General features: G+C 34.2%; 2 protein-coding genes across 2 annotated transcripts in view; one reads left to right on the top strand and one right to left on the bottom strand.

The window, feature by feature from the left end:
• On the bottom strand, positions 1-7530 carry slc38a11 (solute carrier family 38 member 11). Its single transcript, XM_059499435.1, has 12 exons — positions 7286-7530; positions 7080-7200; positions 6122-6196; positions 3905-4039; positions 3729-3794; positions 3318-3424; positions 2499-2578; positions 1927-1997; positions 1680-1841; positions 1449-1561; positions 473-604; positions 1-380 (listed from the first exon to the last, which is right to left on the bottom strand). Exons 1-12 carry the CDS (start codon positions 7373-7375, stop codon positions 90-92), a joined length of 1443 nt encoding a protein of 480 aa, XP_059355418.1. The 5' UTR covers positions 7376-7530; the 3' UTR covers positions 1-89.
• Positions 7531-11026: 3496 nt separating this feature from the next.
• Positions 11027-18412, top strand: part of LOC132095532 (sodium channel protein type 2 subunit alpha-like) — a 69571-nt gene continuing 62185 nt past the window's right edge. Inside the window, exon 1 of the mRNA XM_059500621.1 lies at positions 11027-11190. The gene's annotated coding sequence lies outside the window, so the exon portion shown is untranslated. The remainder of the gene's footprint in view (positions 11191-18412) is intronic.

The following is an 18412-nucleotide window of genomic DNA, read 5'->3' as shown; positions in this document are numbered from 1 at the left end:
TTGTTTTTATGTCATTTCTTTAATACACCAATTGCATAAACAATTTATCACTAGAAAACGGCATATAAAAATGACAAAGTTAATGGCAGTCAGAAAATGCTGATATTCTGTGTGGCGTTAATAAACTGCAGCCCGCTGTTTGGTGAAGTGGTGCTGGGAACAGAGGTGTTGGAGACGGTGCAGTAAAACAGCTCTGCTCCGTGTAAACAGTCCTGAGGGAACAGCACCATCATGATCAAACCGATAATCATCACACAAACACCCGCCACCAGGATGAAGCTGGGGATGAGGTTTTCACCGCGAAACCAGCGGCCGTCCGAGAGCTTCAAGAAACAGGCGGCGGGGAAGATGAACATGAGGGGTATGGCGCTCAAAACCCCCTGAGAGAGACATGGAAACACAACAATTACACTCATGTCTGAATGACTGACGGCTGCTTCATTGATGTTGATGAATCAACAGGAAAACTCACATTCAGTTCCAGTACAATACCCAGACAGTCATAAGAGAGCGATAGGACAGTCGCCGCTGAGACGATCACCAAGGTAATGATGACATGCGTGGTGTTACTGAGCTCTCCTTTAAAAAACACATTAGAGATCACCTGAAACAAAATATAGACAACATCAAGAAACAACCAACTTTAAAGAAAGCTAATTAAATACTAGAACAAGCTTTTTTATTATGTCACACTTTAAGATGTAAAACATATTGCATACGGTAGACAGGATAAAGCTCTGAAAAATTCAATCAGTTGTCTACAGATTTGTTGCATCAAATTAAAGGAGGATATTAAATGCCTTTCAGTTTTTCTTTTTAATAAATAATAAAAAGTGTTAAAACCAGGGTACTGCTTCACATTATTATGTGCTATTTTAGTATCACTGAGATGCTTTTAAATGTAACCTTTTTATATTTTCTAGGTTAATTGTCATTTTAATTTTGTTGTGTTTTTATCATTTTTTATACTTTTATGTTTATTTATGTTTACGTAGTTTATTTTATTTTTATTTTGGATGGTTTTTACTGAATGAAAAGGAGAAATGTTGCCTAAGCAACTACAGTAGCTGAAATACAAATAGTTTGCATTTGTGTATATACTGTACATTTTATTTCAGTTAACGTTCAGTTAATTTAATATTACGATTTTTTTAATGGTTTTATGTTAGTTTCAACTATAATAACTCAAAAGCATTCAATTAATTTAGTATATATACCAAACATATATATATAAAATAAAATCAGTGTCCCCAATACTGCTGCAATTCCCATCACAACAAGTATTGTAGAGATAAGTATATTTATGATGGAAAGTCCACTTAAAGGTTGATCAAGGCCATGATCAGATTTTCATTTCAGGACATTTTTTAAGTTTTCAAGTAGTCAAAAGTGCCCCATTTGAAGAATCACCCATTCTGTATTTACTGTAAAAGCTTCCATTGACTTACCTCACGGGTTACAAAGCACTCCAGAGGGAACGTGGTGATTATACTGATGCCATAGCAGAATCGACCGAATGTAGCCAAGTTATCATTCCTGCAGTAGTTCTCGAATATATCACCTAGGACAAGAAACACAAGAGGAAAACATGCAATACTTTGCATGCTTTTTGTACCATATGACACAGATTTATCAAAGTAAGAAGTGCAGATATTGCAAGATTATTTACAGTTATGTACCTTGTGTATAACCAGTAAAAGTCACATAACCTGCAGCAGCAAAGACAGCACTGACAAGTACAGCTGAACCCACAGATACATGAGTGACAAGAGACCAGCTGCTCAGTGTGGGCTCCCGCAGTGACCCATAGATCATAAAGCTGTTGTGGTGGCAGATAAAAGCTGAAAAATATGAAATGTCAAAGGTAGGGTTGAAAAAGGTACTTTAATTGAAATATGTTGCTCATCGCTGAGTGTAAAACCTCACCGAAAGACATGACAGCAACTGCCTGAATCGCATTCCACCGCGCAAACACCCATGCATCATCTGACGCAGGTCTATGGGTGGACATAAAAATGTGATTAATGCATAAAGCTAGTTATTCGTTTTAGAAATAACTATTTTTTTTGTTTGTGCATGACCATGCAAATGCCACTGCCAGGGTGTTTTCAGTGTTTTCACAGGGTTTCTGTAAGTTATATGAAGGTAAATTTAAGACTTTAGCTGAATTGTACTGATTTTTTGCCTGTTTTTTTTTTCAACTTGGTGAAAAATCAATCATTCAATCTGGGTTAAACAAGGGTTAGGGGTTTGCTTCATCATGCATCACAAACTGTGTGTATTGTTTCACTGCATTGTGACACTATGTACATGGCTTGTTATACTAAGGCCAAAAATATGATGGAAAATCACATTAAAAAAATTAAGCTCAGTGAGATCATTTCTCAGAAATGAATGTTTAAAATGGTAAATCATTATCCTGAGCTGCGGGCGGCAAACATCAGCATATGGTGGATGGTGTGAATGAATGCACACAGACGAAGAGAGAGATTTAATACATCTGTGGTCCTAGTGTCGCTGCTCTCACAACCACTGTGATGAGGATGGCAAGAGTCAAAAGCATGGACAATAAAGATACCTGAAACAGAGGGACAGAGTTCATTACTGTCCGTTTTAACCTAATAAGCTTACTGTTTCTTCTTTGATTGTTACATTTCTAAGTCCTCTAAATGATCAACAGGATAAAAACTTTGCTGAAATACATGTAAACAATCTACTACATGCCTTCTGTTGTCTGATTGATAGTTTAGACATTTTTTCCAAGTAAAAGTCCTTTTAGTATAGTTTTACATCCGTCCACCGTCAGCTCGTGCCTCATATGTTTTGAGTTCAATCTTTACTGAAATTTTTACAGATTTTTATGAAGTAAACATAAGATTAATAACTTTTATATAGTAATTTTTCAAGATGAACACTTACTAGACTAAAGGAACGTAAGTTTACTTTAGTATTCATGCATAATGTTTTTTCTATTTTTTTTTTAAATCATGTCATCCAGACTCATGTGATGTTATTTTTCTGTAAAACACAACGATGACTTGGCTTTAGATAACTTGGAATGTAGCACAAAGGTCATTTGGACTATTTTTATGAAACATTTATTATCCTCTTTCGTCTATTTTAAAAGCCCAGCATAATCTGACAAGGTCACTGTTGTATGAAAAAAGTGCCAGGAAAAAATAGACAAGTAAATGACAACTAAATGACAGATTTACTGGGTGAAATATTCATTTAAAGCCACAGATCACAAATTATTATGTTGAAAAATAAAAATAAAAAACAGCAAAGAAACTTAGTAGAGGTAGGTTATACTCAACCTTTCCCAGCTTTGCAATATCTTTATAGAGAGACAGCGGGAGTGTAAACAGAAGAGTGGACATCATTATTACGAAATGTCTCTCTGTAAGAATGTTTCCGGGACCAACTTGAAAAACAAAGAGAACATATGTCAGGTTTATGCTGTTTTATCAGAAGTAAGAATATGGCATACAGTATACCCAAAATTAATTAATTTCATTCAGACAAGTCGTGTTTTTTTTTTCTATGATAACATGCTGTAACTTTTGGAACTCAAAAGTTCCTACACACAGAAAAAAAATATTCTAAAATCCATTTATTAACATAAAATTAGGCAAAAATGACCTCTGCACAATTTTTTTTTAAAATTAAAATTAAATAAAAGATTAAAATTAAATACTATGACCTCTTTGAAATAATAACCCACTCACCTCCTTGAATTCTCATAAACACTTTGGTCAGCGTATCACCTGTGATGATGTTGTAGCTGATCATTGCTATATAGGACACAACAAAGGCAAAAAAAGATCTATTCTTTAAATATCACTTCACCTCACAATATTTATTTAATAAAATATAAGGATGGATAGTAGATGTCTGTGATTACCAATGAATGGGTAAAGAAACTGTAGAGCCGACACAACCAAATATCCTATCTGGCCAAATGTGCTTTGAACCAGAGACTGATAACTGTGAGTGCCAGACAGATTTCCTCCTCTGACCAGTAGGATGATGGAGTAATCTGCCCGAATAAAAAACAAGACATTTCTCCACATTTAAACACACAATTGTTTTTTACTTATTTACTTATGTACATATATAAAGTAAAACTAAATGCTCTTAGACGTTTATTTACAATGCTCCTAGGCAGTGTAAAACATTTCATGCATTGCTTACAAAAAAAAGCACAACAGTAATACTCATGTTAAAGGTGTAGTTCATCAAAAATGACATTTTGGTCATCATTTACTCAACATTACAGGTGTATCTCAATAAATTAGAATGTTGTGGAAAAGTTAATTTATTTCAGTAATTCAACTCAAATTGTGAAACTTGTGTATTAAATAATTTCAGTACACACAGACTAAAGTAGTTTAAGTCTTTGGTTCTTTTAATTGTGATGATTTTGCCTCACATTTAACAAAAACCCACCAATCACTTTCTCAACAAATTAGAATATGGTGACATGCCAATCAGCTAATCAACTCAAAACACCTGCAAAGGTTTCCTGAACCTTCAAAATGGTCTCTCAGCTTGGTTCACTAGGCTACACAATCATGGGGAAGACTGCTGATCTGACAGTTGTCCAGAAGACAATCATTGACACATTTCACAAGGAGGGTAAGCCACAAACATTCATTGCCAAAGAAGCTGCCTGTTCACAGATTGCTGTATCCAAGCATGTTAACAGAAAGTTGAGTGGAAGGACAAAGTGTGGAAGAAAAAGATGAACAACCAACTGAGAAAACCACAGCCTTATGAGGATTGTCAAGTAAAATCGATTCAAGAATTTGAGTGACCTTCACAAGGAATGGACTGAGGCTGGAGTCAAGGCATCAAGAGCCACAACACACAGATGTGTTAAAGAATTTGCTGAACCACAGACAATATCAGAGGTGTCTTACCTGGGCTAAGGAGAAGAAGAACTGGACTGTTGCCCAGTGGTCCAAAGTCCTCTTTTCAGATAAGAGCAAGTTTCGTATTTCATTTGGAAACCAAGGTCCTAGAGTCTGGAGGAAGGGTGGAGAAGCTCATAGCCCAAGTTGTTTGAAGTCCAGTGTTATGTTTCCACAGTCTGTGATTATTTGGGATGCAGTGTCATCTGCTGGTGTTGGTCCATTGTGTTTTGTGAAAACCAAAGTCACTGCACCTGTTTACTAAGAAATTTTGGAGCACTTCATTCTTCCTTCCACTGACCAGCTTTTTGAAGATGCTGATTTCATTTTCCAGCAGGATTTGGCACCTGCCCAGACTGCCAAAAGCACCAAAAGTTGGATAAATGACCATGGTGTTGGTGTACTTGACTGGCCAGCAAACTCATCAGACCGGAACCCCAGAGAGAATCTATGGGCTATTGTCAAGAGGAAGATGAGAAACAAGAGACCAAACAATGCAGATGAGCTGAAGACCACTATCAAAGAAACATGGGCTTCCACACCACCTCAGCAGTGCCACAAACTGATCACCTCCATGCCAAGTATTGAGTACATGTACAGTAAATGAACATACTTTCCAGAAGGCCAACAATTCACTAAAAATGGTTTTTTGTTGGTCTTTAAAGTATTCTAATTTGTTGAGATAGTGAATTGATAGGTTTTTGTTAAATGTGAGCCAAAATCATCACAATTGTAAGAACCAAAGGCTTAAACTACTTCAGTCTATGTGCACTGAATTTAAGTAGTTTAAAATTTTTAGTTGAATTACTGAAATAAATTAACTTTTCGACGACATTCTAATTTATTGAGATGAACCTGTAATTACTTTTATTTTTTTTTACATCTTTAAAACAAAAATGCATTGGATGTAATGTCTGAGCTGCTGTTTTTCATGGTGAGGAAAGCATTACAGAATATATTTATGGTGAAATATTATGGAGATTTACTGTCAAAGAGACACAAGCTTCATAAAACTATCATAGCACCACAAAACTATCACAAAGTTTTCCATATGAATAGGCTACATTTTTCTATGCATTTTCATTTTAATACAAATAATTGCCTAAACTTTATTCTTGGCTTCATTTGTAACCAATGCATGCAAGTGTTTTAAAACATTACTTTGATCTAAACGCAGTTAAAGGCTCATGCACATTTGCAGTGCATACCTGTGATGAAGGCAACCAGAACAAGCAACAGGAGACCCATTGGGAGGCCGGCCTGACTCAATGCATACGGCAAACCTTGGCGATTGAAACCAAGAGATCAGAGATGTGGAGAACATGAAATAGATCAAAAATGTGACAACTGCCCCCAGTCTCCCCTACAGGAAAAAGGTCTGATGACTAACTTTTTTTTCTGATCATGCAGGTGATAGAGCACAAAAATAGCTCCTGACAAGAATGCATACATTAAATATTTATTGCTGACCTTTTCTAGACCCAAAGATATATCATAGGACCAGAAAAATATTTTTTTCTTTTTTTTCCCGCAGCTGAAGCATGTGAACTGACTGTGGCTGCTCTACAGTCATATGATCCTGCACCGCGTGGAATCTAAGCCACTTCTCACATACTGACCTACGCACAAATGTGACTATTAAGAAAAAAACATCATCAAGCATGCTTTTGACGAGAAAAATAGATTTGATTTTCTATACAGATATTGCACTGACTATTGCAAACTATCCTATTTGATCAACAATATATATATACTGTATACACACACACACACACACACAAACATATATATATATATATATATATATATATATATATACATACTGGCAGCCAGTATATATATATATAATCCATATATAAATGTACAGTCTAAATAAAACTATTTGACTATATAACTTTATGAGAAACACTTACAATATTAAAGGAGTTCACATGTACACATGATGATGCTTTTCCCTCAACATCCTCTTCAACTAATCGATTTAAAATAATACTAATAATTTTGTAAAAAAAAAAAAAATTAAGCATGCATTTATCAACATGTTTTAAGTTTAAGAGGAGCACATATTTTGTTCAGTGTGTCCAAACTTTTGACTGGCACTGTCTGTGTGCATGTACTCAGTTTAAAATTATACTTTTTTTAGAAGCATCGGTAACCAAACATTACCTATGATCCCAGATCCTATGATGGAATTGATGAAATTAAACGAAGCAGAGGATATTGAACTAGTTCCACTTTTCTCCATGTCTTTATGTGAATACAATAAACAATCCCTGTCACCGTCCATCTGTAGTCCAAGACAGAAACTCACATCACAAGACTGCTCAGTATATCTCAATATATCGATTATTCAATTACACATCAAAACACACCTCTTGAACTGTACCGCTTTTTTCTTCTGTTCTGTGGTTCTCTAACATCCCTTCTGAGACGTCCTGCTGCACTAAATGGATGTTTCCCATGTCATGGACTCGAGCTGCAGTAAAAGTGCTCCATCTGATTCATTCGGTCCACCCACAGAATAAAAATACTCCCTTTACTGCTGCGATTCAGCATCGGCTGCAGGCTTCTACGTGAAGAACTTAATCTGTGTTTGACACAAAGCCTGTTAAACCGTATTATAGCTGCTAGATGAACATTTGCTCAACAGCCTCACTTTATTGGGAAATAGTAGAAAGTAACTGAACTGAAATGCAACTACAGAAAATGCACGTGTGATAGATAGATAGATAGATAGATAGATAGATAGATAGATAGATAGATAGATAGATAGATAGATAGATAGATAGATAGATAGATAGATAGATAGATAGATAGATAGATAGATAGATAAATGTTCATGATGAACATAAGGTCTATAAAGACACAGACAGGGATGCAAACAGCTCTATGCCATATGTGCTGTAGTTTACACAGACAGACACAGAAGCAGACTGTCGAGTGCTGCTGAGCAACGACCAGATCTAGTCACATCTGAGCAAGTGTCCAAAATCTGTGTGAGAAAACATATAACAATGAACAATTTAGACAGATACATCGGTTATGTGCATTGAGTTATTTTGTTATATTGTATTATTAAAGTGGTTATTAGTTTTTTAAGAATTGAAATACACTGTAGTTCAATTAGGCTGGTAAATTGAACAATATAGGTAATTACATATTTAATGAAATACAGTATAAACAAACTGTGTTATGTTGTCTTACATTTGACTGAATTTATATTTCTCAAATATGCTAAAAAAAAGAAGAAGAACAAAGATTCTGCTAAATGCTTGAAGTTGAAAATATTCCTGAAGATAAATAACAATAGTGGATTTTTAAAGCATTTATAATGGATGAGAGGACCACATAGTGAATGAAAAACACTGAATTCTGGCAACCAGTTTCTTTCTTTCTTTCTTTCTTTTGTTACGTGTAACATTTGTGTAGATAATGAAACCCAGGTGAAAAAAGTGCACTTCCATAATGTACTTAAAATGCTCTATTTTTACCCACTAATTTTGTATTTAATATGAATATGCATGAAAATGAACTTAAATGTGTTTTTACTGTAACATACGGTCTCTGTATATTTAAAAACATGTATTTAGTTAGGCTACCAAATTAAGTTGCAACTTAAAATTGTAAATACTTACATGATCTTAAGTTTATCTTAAGAATTTTCAGTATGTTAAGTACAAACTTAATGCGTGAAAACATAGCACTTTAAGTACATTATGGAAGTGCACTTAATATCACATAAGCAAACACTGCTTATGTGATTTAATCCTCTTGGTGGCGCCATCAGGCTTCGAAACTTTTTACTGGAAAATTTATTAAACCTACAGAATTGCTTTGCTTATCTCTGACGTGTCTATGAACTCAATTTAAAAAGTCTATAGGCTAGTACGTAACATCTATTAAAAGGTACCTTTTGCAGGGTAAATTTAAAGAAAATTCTTACAAGATTTAACAAAATGGTGCTTCATATAATTATTATTTTTATTATTTTATTATTATTATAGTTTATTTATTTTTTCTATATCAGGGTAAACGTGTTGTTATTTTACAATACTGATTTTTTTATTAAAGAAAACATAAGATAAAATGACTTTGAATTTGTCTTTTTACCTCAACCTTTTTGACAACACACTTTCATCTAAAATCTAACAGTATAATAACGAAAGAAATAATACTGTAATACATACTATATTTTATTTTCATTTTGTTTCAATTAATTATGTTTTATTGTCAAAACGTGGGCATTTAAACACAAGGGGTGGGGCAAAAAAACACCATTATGAAGAAAAAAACCGCATTCAGAATTAAGTCAAAGTGAAAACGACGTGTGAAATCATCGTCACCTCTTGGTTGTAATCTTTCTGGCGTCGGTTTCCATCAAGTTGTGAAAATTTAAGACTCCTGCTATGGCGAAGGTCAAGGCTTTAATATACATAAGCAAACGTTCTCTATTGGACGGTTACGATACAACGTCAGCACAGCCTAATAAATATTCATGAGGCAACACGGCAACCTTAACATGGCTTACTTAATATTCATAACCTCAGCCTCAGGCATAGTAGGATTGTTGATTTCGCGCTGTCTAAGCGCTCATCTCTGTGATCTCAAGCACTTCGCCGAAAATCCCTTGGAGTTTACATACTTGGGTAAAGTTGCCCACACTGTCTTGTTTTCCTCCGACTTGGATCACTGCATCAAGTTTTTCTCCTGGACGATCAGGATTAATTTCCCCCTTATGTTGGCAGAAATACCTTGATTTTTGCTGGAAGATGGTGAGTGGATCATGAAAGCTATTAAAATTCATGGTCACTAAAAAATGCTCCAGGTTATAATTGAATGCAAATAACAATACAATGCCTGATCCATAAAATAGTTATATTTATCCAGGATTTTAAAATTAAATCTGAGCTAGTTTGAGTTTGATTGTGATTATACAGTAGCAAAAGTCATTAACATGCTTCGTTTTTAGATTTTCTCATTCAGTTGACAGTATGCAATGCAACATGCGCATTCTCAACTATTTTCTTTAGTGATTCATATACAGTGAGTAGTTTAGTTGGCTGTGATAGGCTTACATTTCTGTTTCTGTATTACACACAGTAAGTTATTGTTGTCATAACAGCATCAGATGCAAGAGAAAAAAGTTATTTACATATCTGTACATTGATTGATTTGTTTGTTTTTCCGACATCCATTTATAAATGTCAGTGGTCTAGACTGCGCCACAGGTTTTGTGCTTTAATTTAACGTAGAGCATTTTATAATACTTCTAATGCATTTGATTAATGCAATGTTGAAACGCCTATACTATTGAAAGTTTATCCAAGAGATCATCATCTGCTTGTTTTTATTTTATTATTATTATTTTTAGAGAGACATGTCAACTGTCCTAACCTTGGTTGACGCCCTGAAAATCCACTTTTCCAGTGATTGATTCTTGAATCCGCGGGGGAAGAGATGATTGCACCGGATAAATATGGTTCATTCAGCTCACACGAAGTTGCATTTCTGTATTAGATTTCTAAACCGCGTTTAATTTGACTTCGGTAATGAACTATGTGCAGGTTGACTCATTTCCAAGGAGTCGGTTCTTTCGATCAGTTCATTCTAAATAGCTCATGTAATCTCGTCGTCACGTTGTCTCTTGACATTCCGTGGCGGTTCAAGAACATTAATAATAATAATAATAATAATAATAATAATAATAATAATAATAATAATAATAATAATAATAATAATAATGTTTTGTAACTCCCCGTGGAATTCCAGTTCCAGTATATTTTAGATCCGATTCGGCTCACACAAATAAAATTAACTTACAAAAATGAAATTGATTTACGTAATTCACATCCATGCTTGCTTTGTTTAATGATGTTGTAGTGCACTGGTTATAAAACAGTCATACATATTCCTAGTCCTAAACAAACTTACCCACTGAAAAGTTTATTACTGTCCGTTTTTAGAAATGAGTTGTGAATTGATGTGCGAACGAATCGCTCTTAGTGGTTTAGTGAATCAGTTCATTCAAAAAGATTCGACTCAAAAGAAGGAATCGTTAGCGATTTGCTTAGCTTCTGTTCTCCTTTCCAGCAGTTGATTCGTGTGGACGAGATGATGCCACAACATTGGAAGTTCATACAACGACAGTTTTATAGGGAACTAAGTTTTATCTATCTTCAGCTAGTGGTTATTTATGAAGAAAGCGAGGTATGGTTAATCTTCCGCCTACCTCAGCTGAACACAACCGTCTAGAAGGCGCCAATTTAAATTAAATCAGGTAACGTTAACGGTTATTTCTCCACAGGCAGACAGACAGTCATAATATGAAGGCTTTCTTCACTAGTTACGAGAGAGATGATGAAATCATGAGAGGGAGAGTTGGTGATGCTTACATTATAATGTTTGGGACTACAGAAAAGTTCAAGGGATTTATTTTTAATGGAATAATACGCAGAAAATGTATCTACATATCTGCAGTAGCTAGTGCAGACACTTCGCCTGTCAATCATTGCACTGGTGGGCGTGGTTTGTGGTACGATAATTCTGCAAAAGACTGAAAGACAACACAAGTAATTTTGCTTCTGTAATTTGATATATTTCAGAGTGAATATTCATTTAGTGAATACTTAAGAGGGCGTTATCTTTCAGGAATTGATTAGATCTTGAAAAGTGGACATTACCAGAATAGAGTCAAGTGTTAGAAGATAAGGTGTTGAAAAGTAAGAAGGATGGTTGACATTAGTTAAAGAGGGTCCATATATACAACAATTTTCTATCTGAAATATATTTTAAAATGAAATTTATTCCTGTGATGAAAAACTGAACTTTCAGTATAATTTCTCCAATCTTCAGTCAGGGGCCACTTGTGATTTTAGGGGGCACAATTTTAAAATTTATCTTGACCTACTTTAAGTATTATTCATTCGGTCATTTTTCACCATGTCATGTATCACTGCAATCTTTACAAGTAATAATTTTTGAGGGTTTAACTTTTAACCATTAAAAAATGGTTTTCTGTAGTGTGTTTTGGTACATATTCCATTAGAATTTATTGTTTTTAACAAGCCACCAATAGTAGGCAACAAATTACCAGTAGAAACCAACAGGGTCCATTACAGTTTCCAGTAAAACCAATACAAGTCCCATTATAACCAGTAAAACCATTACACATTTTGTAATGGTGTCTGTTGTTTTTTACAGCAAGTTTAAAAAAAAAAGTTTTTATTCGATATATCCTCAAAATATATAAGGCCTAAAAAAAAAATTTGTTTGGTTCCGGTTTCCGACCGACCCTGTCAATTTATGTGCGACCCAAATTTATTTTATGAGACTGGGGAAGAACGGTCTTTCACACATCGTTAATTAAATTACAGTTTCCTTTAAATGCTGTTTTACCCTTAAGTAATCCGTTAAAAACCATTAAGTATTGCATCAAAACCCTTTAACTGTCAATTCCTAAAGTGAGCTATAACTTAAGGTTTGGAAATCGTAACATTAAGAGAAACACGGGGAGGGGGGGGGGGAGTCAACAATATATCGCGGAACAGAGAGGGCACTGACAACATGCTGACAGACAGGACATTAACATTACCAGCTTACTTTTAATATGAAACAAAGTCTCATTTGGTTATTTCACCTTTCAAATGTGGTCATTTTTTAAAGAAATGTAAACAATAAATACCGTTTTGTGGCTCTTGAATGTGTCGAACAGATCGCTGTAAGTTAGATCATGAAGATGTATGTACACTACACTCCGTTTTTCAAGTTCAAATCCTCCATGTTAATCTACTATGAGATCGCCTGTCAAACTCCCGCGAAGGCTTTTTGTGTGTGTGTGTGCGCGTTTTGCGTGTCTATGGCAACAACAGACTTTAAACGGGAATACAGAATCACTGTCGTAAAAGTACCGGTACACACATTTAAAATCAGCGCGCGTGTGTGTGTGTGTGTGTAAAACTGCCACTGGAGAAAAAAAAAAAAATTTAAAAAAATATAAATCTCTACCGACCAATGACCTCAACTGACAACCAACCTTTTTTTTTTTCAGGGTTCAATGAAGAGAAAGTTCTGATCAATTTAATGCATTTTGTGAAGTAAAATTATCTACTCCATTGTTTTAAATAATAAAAGTGTTGCCCTCTTTAAGGCCAGCAATGTAATTAAGAGGGTAAGAGTCCATTTTAATTTCACGTGCTTTTAAAATGTAAAGTGTAAACTGAGCACCCATATTGACACTGAATTTTGTTACTATAGTTATAGTATTATATTTTGGATTATATATAATTTGCATATTATGGTAGAGCTTTTAAATGGCTCTTCAGATGGAAATAGTTGTTTTTCGCATTCCGTCCTGTATCAGTATTAAGAAGCATTATAATCTGACAGGAGATATCAGTGAATATAGGCTGTTAGATCCATTACTGAGCACGGTTTGTGCTTCAGAGGCATTTTGATAAGTGCTCTTGAAGGTTTTTGGTTTCACTCCAGCATATATCCACACTTGGGAAACTTAATGTTTTTCTTCACAAGGCAATGGGAAACACTTGAAGTGCCTGACGTGATGGCTTCCATTGAATCTGTTTGTGCTTGTTGCTTTACTTTTTGGTGAAAAAACTCAGTCTGTTTGTTTTGGATTGTATGGTGACAAACAGAGAGGTGAGGAGATTTGCATAATGTAAACTGAATTGTTCATTCATACATGAAAAATACTTATTAATAATAATTTTATATATTTTACCAGTCTTTGACAATAACCTCCAAACTGTTAGGTTTTACCCATTTGTAAGCAAGACGTTTTTAAACATTTAAAATATAATAATATTTAGTGTGATCAGATTTTCTTTATTATATTTTTAATAAGTGCGACTCAGAATAAGTAGTTGTAGCATGTTTACATAAATAGGTCTGTTGCGCTGAACGACAATAGAAATGATTTTACGCATATTTAATATTTTATTTTCACAAAAGTTTTTTAAAACATTTGACTTGCATTTTTATGTATTTAAAATCACTTTTCTAAATTTTATTTGATGCAGCCACCAAAATGGGACTTCATTTTGACCCATAAAAAATATAAATATTTTATTTATTTGCTTTGTTATGATGCCTTGTATTATAATCTTGTAAATTTGAAACCTCAGTTGTATCATACAAATTATTCCATGACACTACATCGTATAAAATCAACTGATTTTAGTTTTTAATTGTTATTTTTAATTTATGTTAGATTCAATTATATATCAGACAGTTATCGGTAAGAATAATAATAAAATGTATATATACAGAGCTTTACAGATCATTCCTCGTAACATAATAGTCTATTGCACATATGTTTTGATTGGTTCTTGTTCAAATTTCTAATGAGTTCTATTCAACGAACGAAACGGTTTTTACAGACTGAAAAAGAGCCGATTAGCTGGCATTTGGTGTGGGGACCTCAGTGCCCATTGTCAGGTGTATTTGTCTTACAGAGGAGTCAATATGTCATGAAGAGAGATTAGAGGCTTTGAGCGAGGGTCAGGTTGCTGTTGTCGATGGTAATCGTGTGATGAATATCATGTGTAATTTGGAGTAACCCCAACCATCGTTTAGATGTTGACTCGTGGCTCTGTTCGAAGTTTATTTTGGCTCTTGTTTGAAGAACCGGGCCTGTCAGTCAGCTACTCAACCTCTAATTAAAATGAATGCCGTGTCTGCTGGGAGTACAGATGTGGTCAACAACCTGTTAATCTCTCAGAGGACATGATGTACTACCTGCTGATAATAATCTGGATTTATTATATCCTTAGAGTGCTGCTGAAGATGGCATCTGTTGCAAATAGGCATGCGCGTAATTTGCACGGGAGTTACGGGGGTCATGACCCCCCCCAAAAATCAGATCCAGCTAATATAACCCCCCCAATATCATCACATCATTCAGATTAAAATAGATATGAAATATTCAGAATGAATACTTTTGTTCATTTTCTTTATTAATTTCATTTGCAAGCAAGAAAGATAGTATCATATTTTAAATAATCTGTAATGTACCCCCCGCCCACCGCACCGATTTGGTATTACCAAAGTCTCTGGTATTACCCAACCCGCTTTCTGTACCAAGTTTGTTCACTATTTTGCACAGTCGATGGGATGAATGGTTGGAGAAAGCTGACGGAAAGATGAAAAGGACACTGAAAGGCAGCCAGACAACGATTTTTCATTGTTTGTCGACACCAGCCAAAAAAAAAGAAAAAAGAAAAAAAAAAGAAAAACGAAAAATCCTGACCAAACGGAGGTACCCTTAAGTTAGCTCAGCGTTTCTCAAAGTGTGGGGAATAGAAACATGACAAACAGGTTTTGTGCCCATCTTTTTAATTCCTTTATTTATTGACCATACACTCAAAACAAAGACACATTTAAATGTAAGCCTTGACGTTACTTAACCTCTTCACACGTAAGTTTAAAAGTATTTCAATGCTACCGTTATTGATCGTAGTATCGCTTTATGGTTCCCATGGAGACGCGCCATTCATTGCTTGTCACACCGTAGCCACAATAGTGCTGAATGACTGATGATCTGCTTTTATTTCCTTTTTTATTCAAAATTTCACAAATGTGTTAGCTATAGCAGGATATATCTGATATTCCGATTGTCAAATATGTGCAAGTGGATGTGTTTTGTTGTTCAAACACCTTTATAACGATCGCATTACTTGAGCTGTATGCGCAACGTATTTTAGGTATCTATCTTATTAAAATACCTAAAAAAATACGTACATTATTAGGAATTTACCACCTCTGGTTCAATTTGAGATTATTTTTATTTTTGTTTGTTTTTTTGTTTTTTTGTTGTTCTTTTTGCATGGATTTTGCAAAGTGTCAAAATGAATCAAAGCACAACTAGGTTAATGTTAGTCCACACTTGTATTGATGTTATCAGAGGCTAAATGCAAACACAATTATTATTATTTTTTAATCTAATTTTGAGTCTTATTTCATGCAAAGTGATAATATAATTGCACTTTCATTTTCTTTATTTGAAAATTTTTAATGCTGTTATTTGATGTTAAGTTTTTAAAATGTGATGTTAATAAAATACATTTTAACAGTTAAACTTAAAGCCTAGTTTATTAACATTTTGTTGGGGTGATTGGGGACAGGTGGGGCTCGGAACCCTTTCCTACCTCTGAAGTGGGGAATGGCAGAAAAGTTTGAGAAACACTGAGTTAGCTGATGATTTGTTTTGTTGACTGGAGTTGGCTGGCTAGATGTTCGTTTGCCAGTGTCCTATGAGGTAAAGCCAGAGGGTGCCAGGGACTGTGTAGAACCAATGTCACTGAATTGTAACTGCTGTTTGCTCCAATACAGTCACCCGTTTTGGGGGGGATTGCATAATTAAATTATGCAAATTAGCATGTTACCTTTTACACAAGAAAATAATACAATAAATTAATAAATAAATAAATAAGCCGCGAGTTTAACCCCCCCAATGGTAGACCCAAAGTTACGCCCTTGCAAATAGGGATGCACGATCATGATTTTTCATGGGCGATTCCGATACCGATTTTTTACAAGCAAACTGGCCGAATCCGATACCGATTTCAGATTTTTTTATCTTTAAGCAACAAACAAGAAAGAAGGAAAGTATGCATAAACAAGATGTTTATTTGGTATAACTGGCTTTTGGCTATTGAAAACAATAACCGTAACCATCTGAAATTAACGGCAGTAACTACACAGTAAGCAGACTACATTCAGTACAAACATAGATGGTACAGACATCAGCATTTAGCTTTTGTTTTTGAATTGGGTTGAAACTACATAGAACTGGCCTTAAATGAAAAGATTAACTGTAATCATGTGAAATTAAAGGCAATAACTGCATAGTTCTACAGTCCAAACAACAAAATCAACACACATTCAGTAAGATGTTTCTTAATCAGCATTCAGTATTTGTTTTAGTTTTTACCATTGAGAATAAATAAAAATATTCTATATAAATATTATTCCAAAATGTTAAAATCAAATAATGTTGGTGCGAACAAAACAAAGATGCAAAGTATTTCATTCATCCAATTAAAAAAAAAAAACTATTATAAATAACTATTGTCTCAAGTTAAAAAATATAGATGTGAATCATTACCCAAATTTTTTTTCATTGGATGAATGACACACTTTTTTTCAATGTGCTACAGCAGGTGATTTTTTAAATCATATTAAGTCGATGTCATTTTAAGGTAAAATGAAAATAATCATCCTATACAGAACTGACGTTTACTTCTGTATTTTCAAATGTGTATGCAAGTTCTACTTAAAAAAAAAAAAAAAAAAAAATTCAGTTTTGTCACAGTTTAGTCCATTTCGTTTCTCATCCAACATGCGAGAAATTGAGCTGAACATCCCTTCACAAGGCACAGACCGGTACAGTACGCTCGCGCAGCTGCAGTGAGCAGGAAAGGGGCTCATATTTTGTGCAGTTGGCTGTATATTTTAAGCAAAAACCGTCCGGTGCATCCCTAGTTGCAAACTCTTCATGGTTGGTGACAGGCATGCCGGTTAGAGATCGACCGATATGGGTTTTTCTATAGCCGATGTCGATGTTTAGAGGTCAGGGTCAGTCGATGGCCGATATGTGCTGCCGATTTTTAAGGGCCGATATCTTGAAGTTTTCCCCTTCATTTGCATGGTAAAATGAAACACTAATATTAAGTGGATGCACAACATTTCTAAACTTATCATCTTTTATTGAGTACTGACTTGAACCATCTCTCGAATCTTAATTTTGTGCACTGCACGGTATTAAAATAAAAAATGTATCCAAAGTTAACCAAACAAAATCAATAAACTGACCAAGTATTAAATATATAAAACAGGTAATATATATATATATATATATATATATATATATATATATATATATATATATATATATATATATATATATATATATATATATATATATTAGTATTATATTATATATAAGTAAATCATTTGCATTAAAGTTTTAGAGCATTTATCAAGTAGAATTTTTCAAGTTTGTTGGAACATAAATGTAAACTTAAATATACATTTAAATAAATACAATTTTAGAAGTAAAAATCAATTAAACTGAAAAATATAAAAAAAATCAATATATAAAAAATAAATAACAGTAGTGCTGCAAACACACTAGCAACCAGCAACATTTGTGTTTGGTATAAATGACACAGAACATCTAAAGTGCATTCTAATTTCAAACTTACATCGCAGTCTGTTCATTATTAAAATGAAGTACAGTCAACCAAACATTTAAAAGGTTACACTGGTCAGTTTAAATAGACCATAGTATACTGGTGCACTCTGCTGTTATGCCAAGGAGGTTTTTGCTAATGTGTAGAGGATGATCTTTCCGTCTAGTTTAAATGAAATAAATAAAAAATATTATAGTTTAACATTCAGATACATTGCGAATATGGAAACATTTGGATATGTGCAGAACGAGACGTGAGCAATAACCTCCAAATACATCTAGTCAAACCCGC

The sequence above is a fragment of the Carassius carassius genome, chromosome 19 (genome assembly GCF_963082965.1).
Source record: "Carassius carassius chromosome 19, fCarCar2.1, whole genome shotgun sequence".
In the NCBI taxonomy this organism is placed as follows: domain Eukaryota; kingdom Metazoa; phylum Chordata; class Actinopteri; order Cypriniformes; family Cyprinidae; genus Carassius; species Carassius carassius.
Note: the sequence above shows the minus strand (reverse complement) of the source record. Positions and strands in the feature narration are given on the sequence as shown.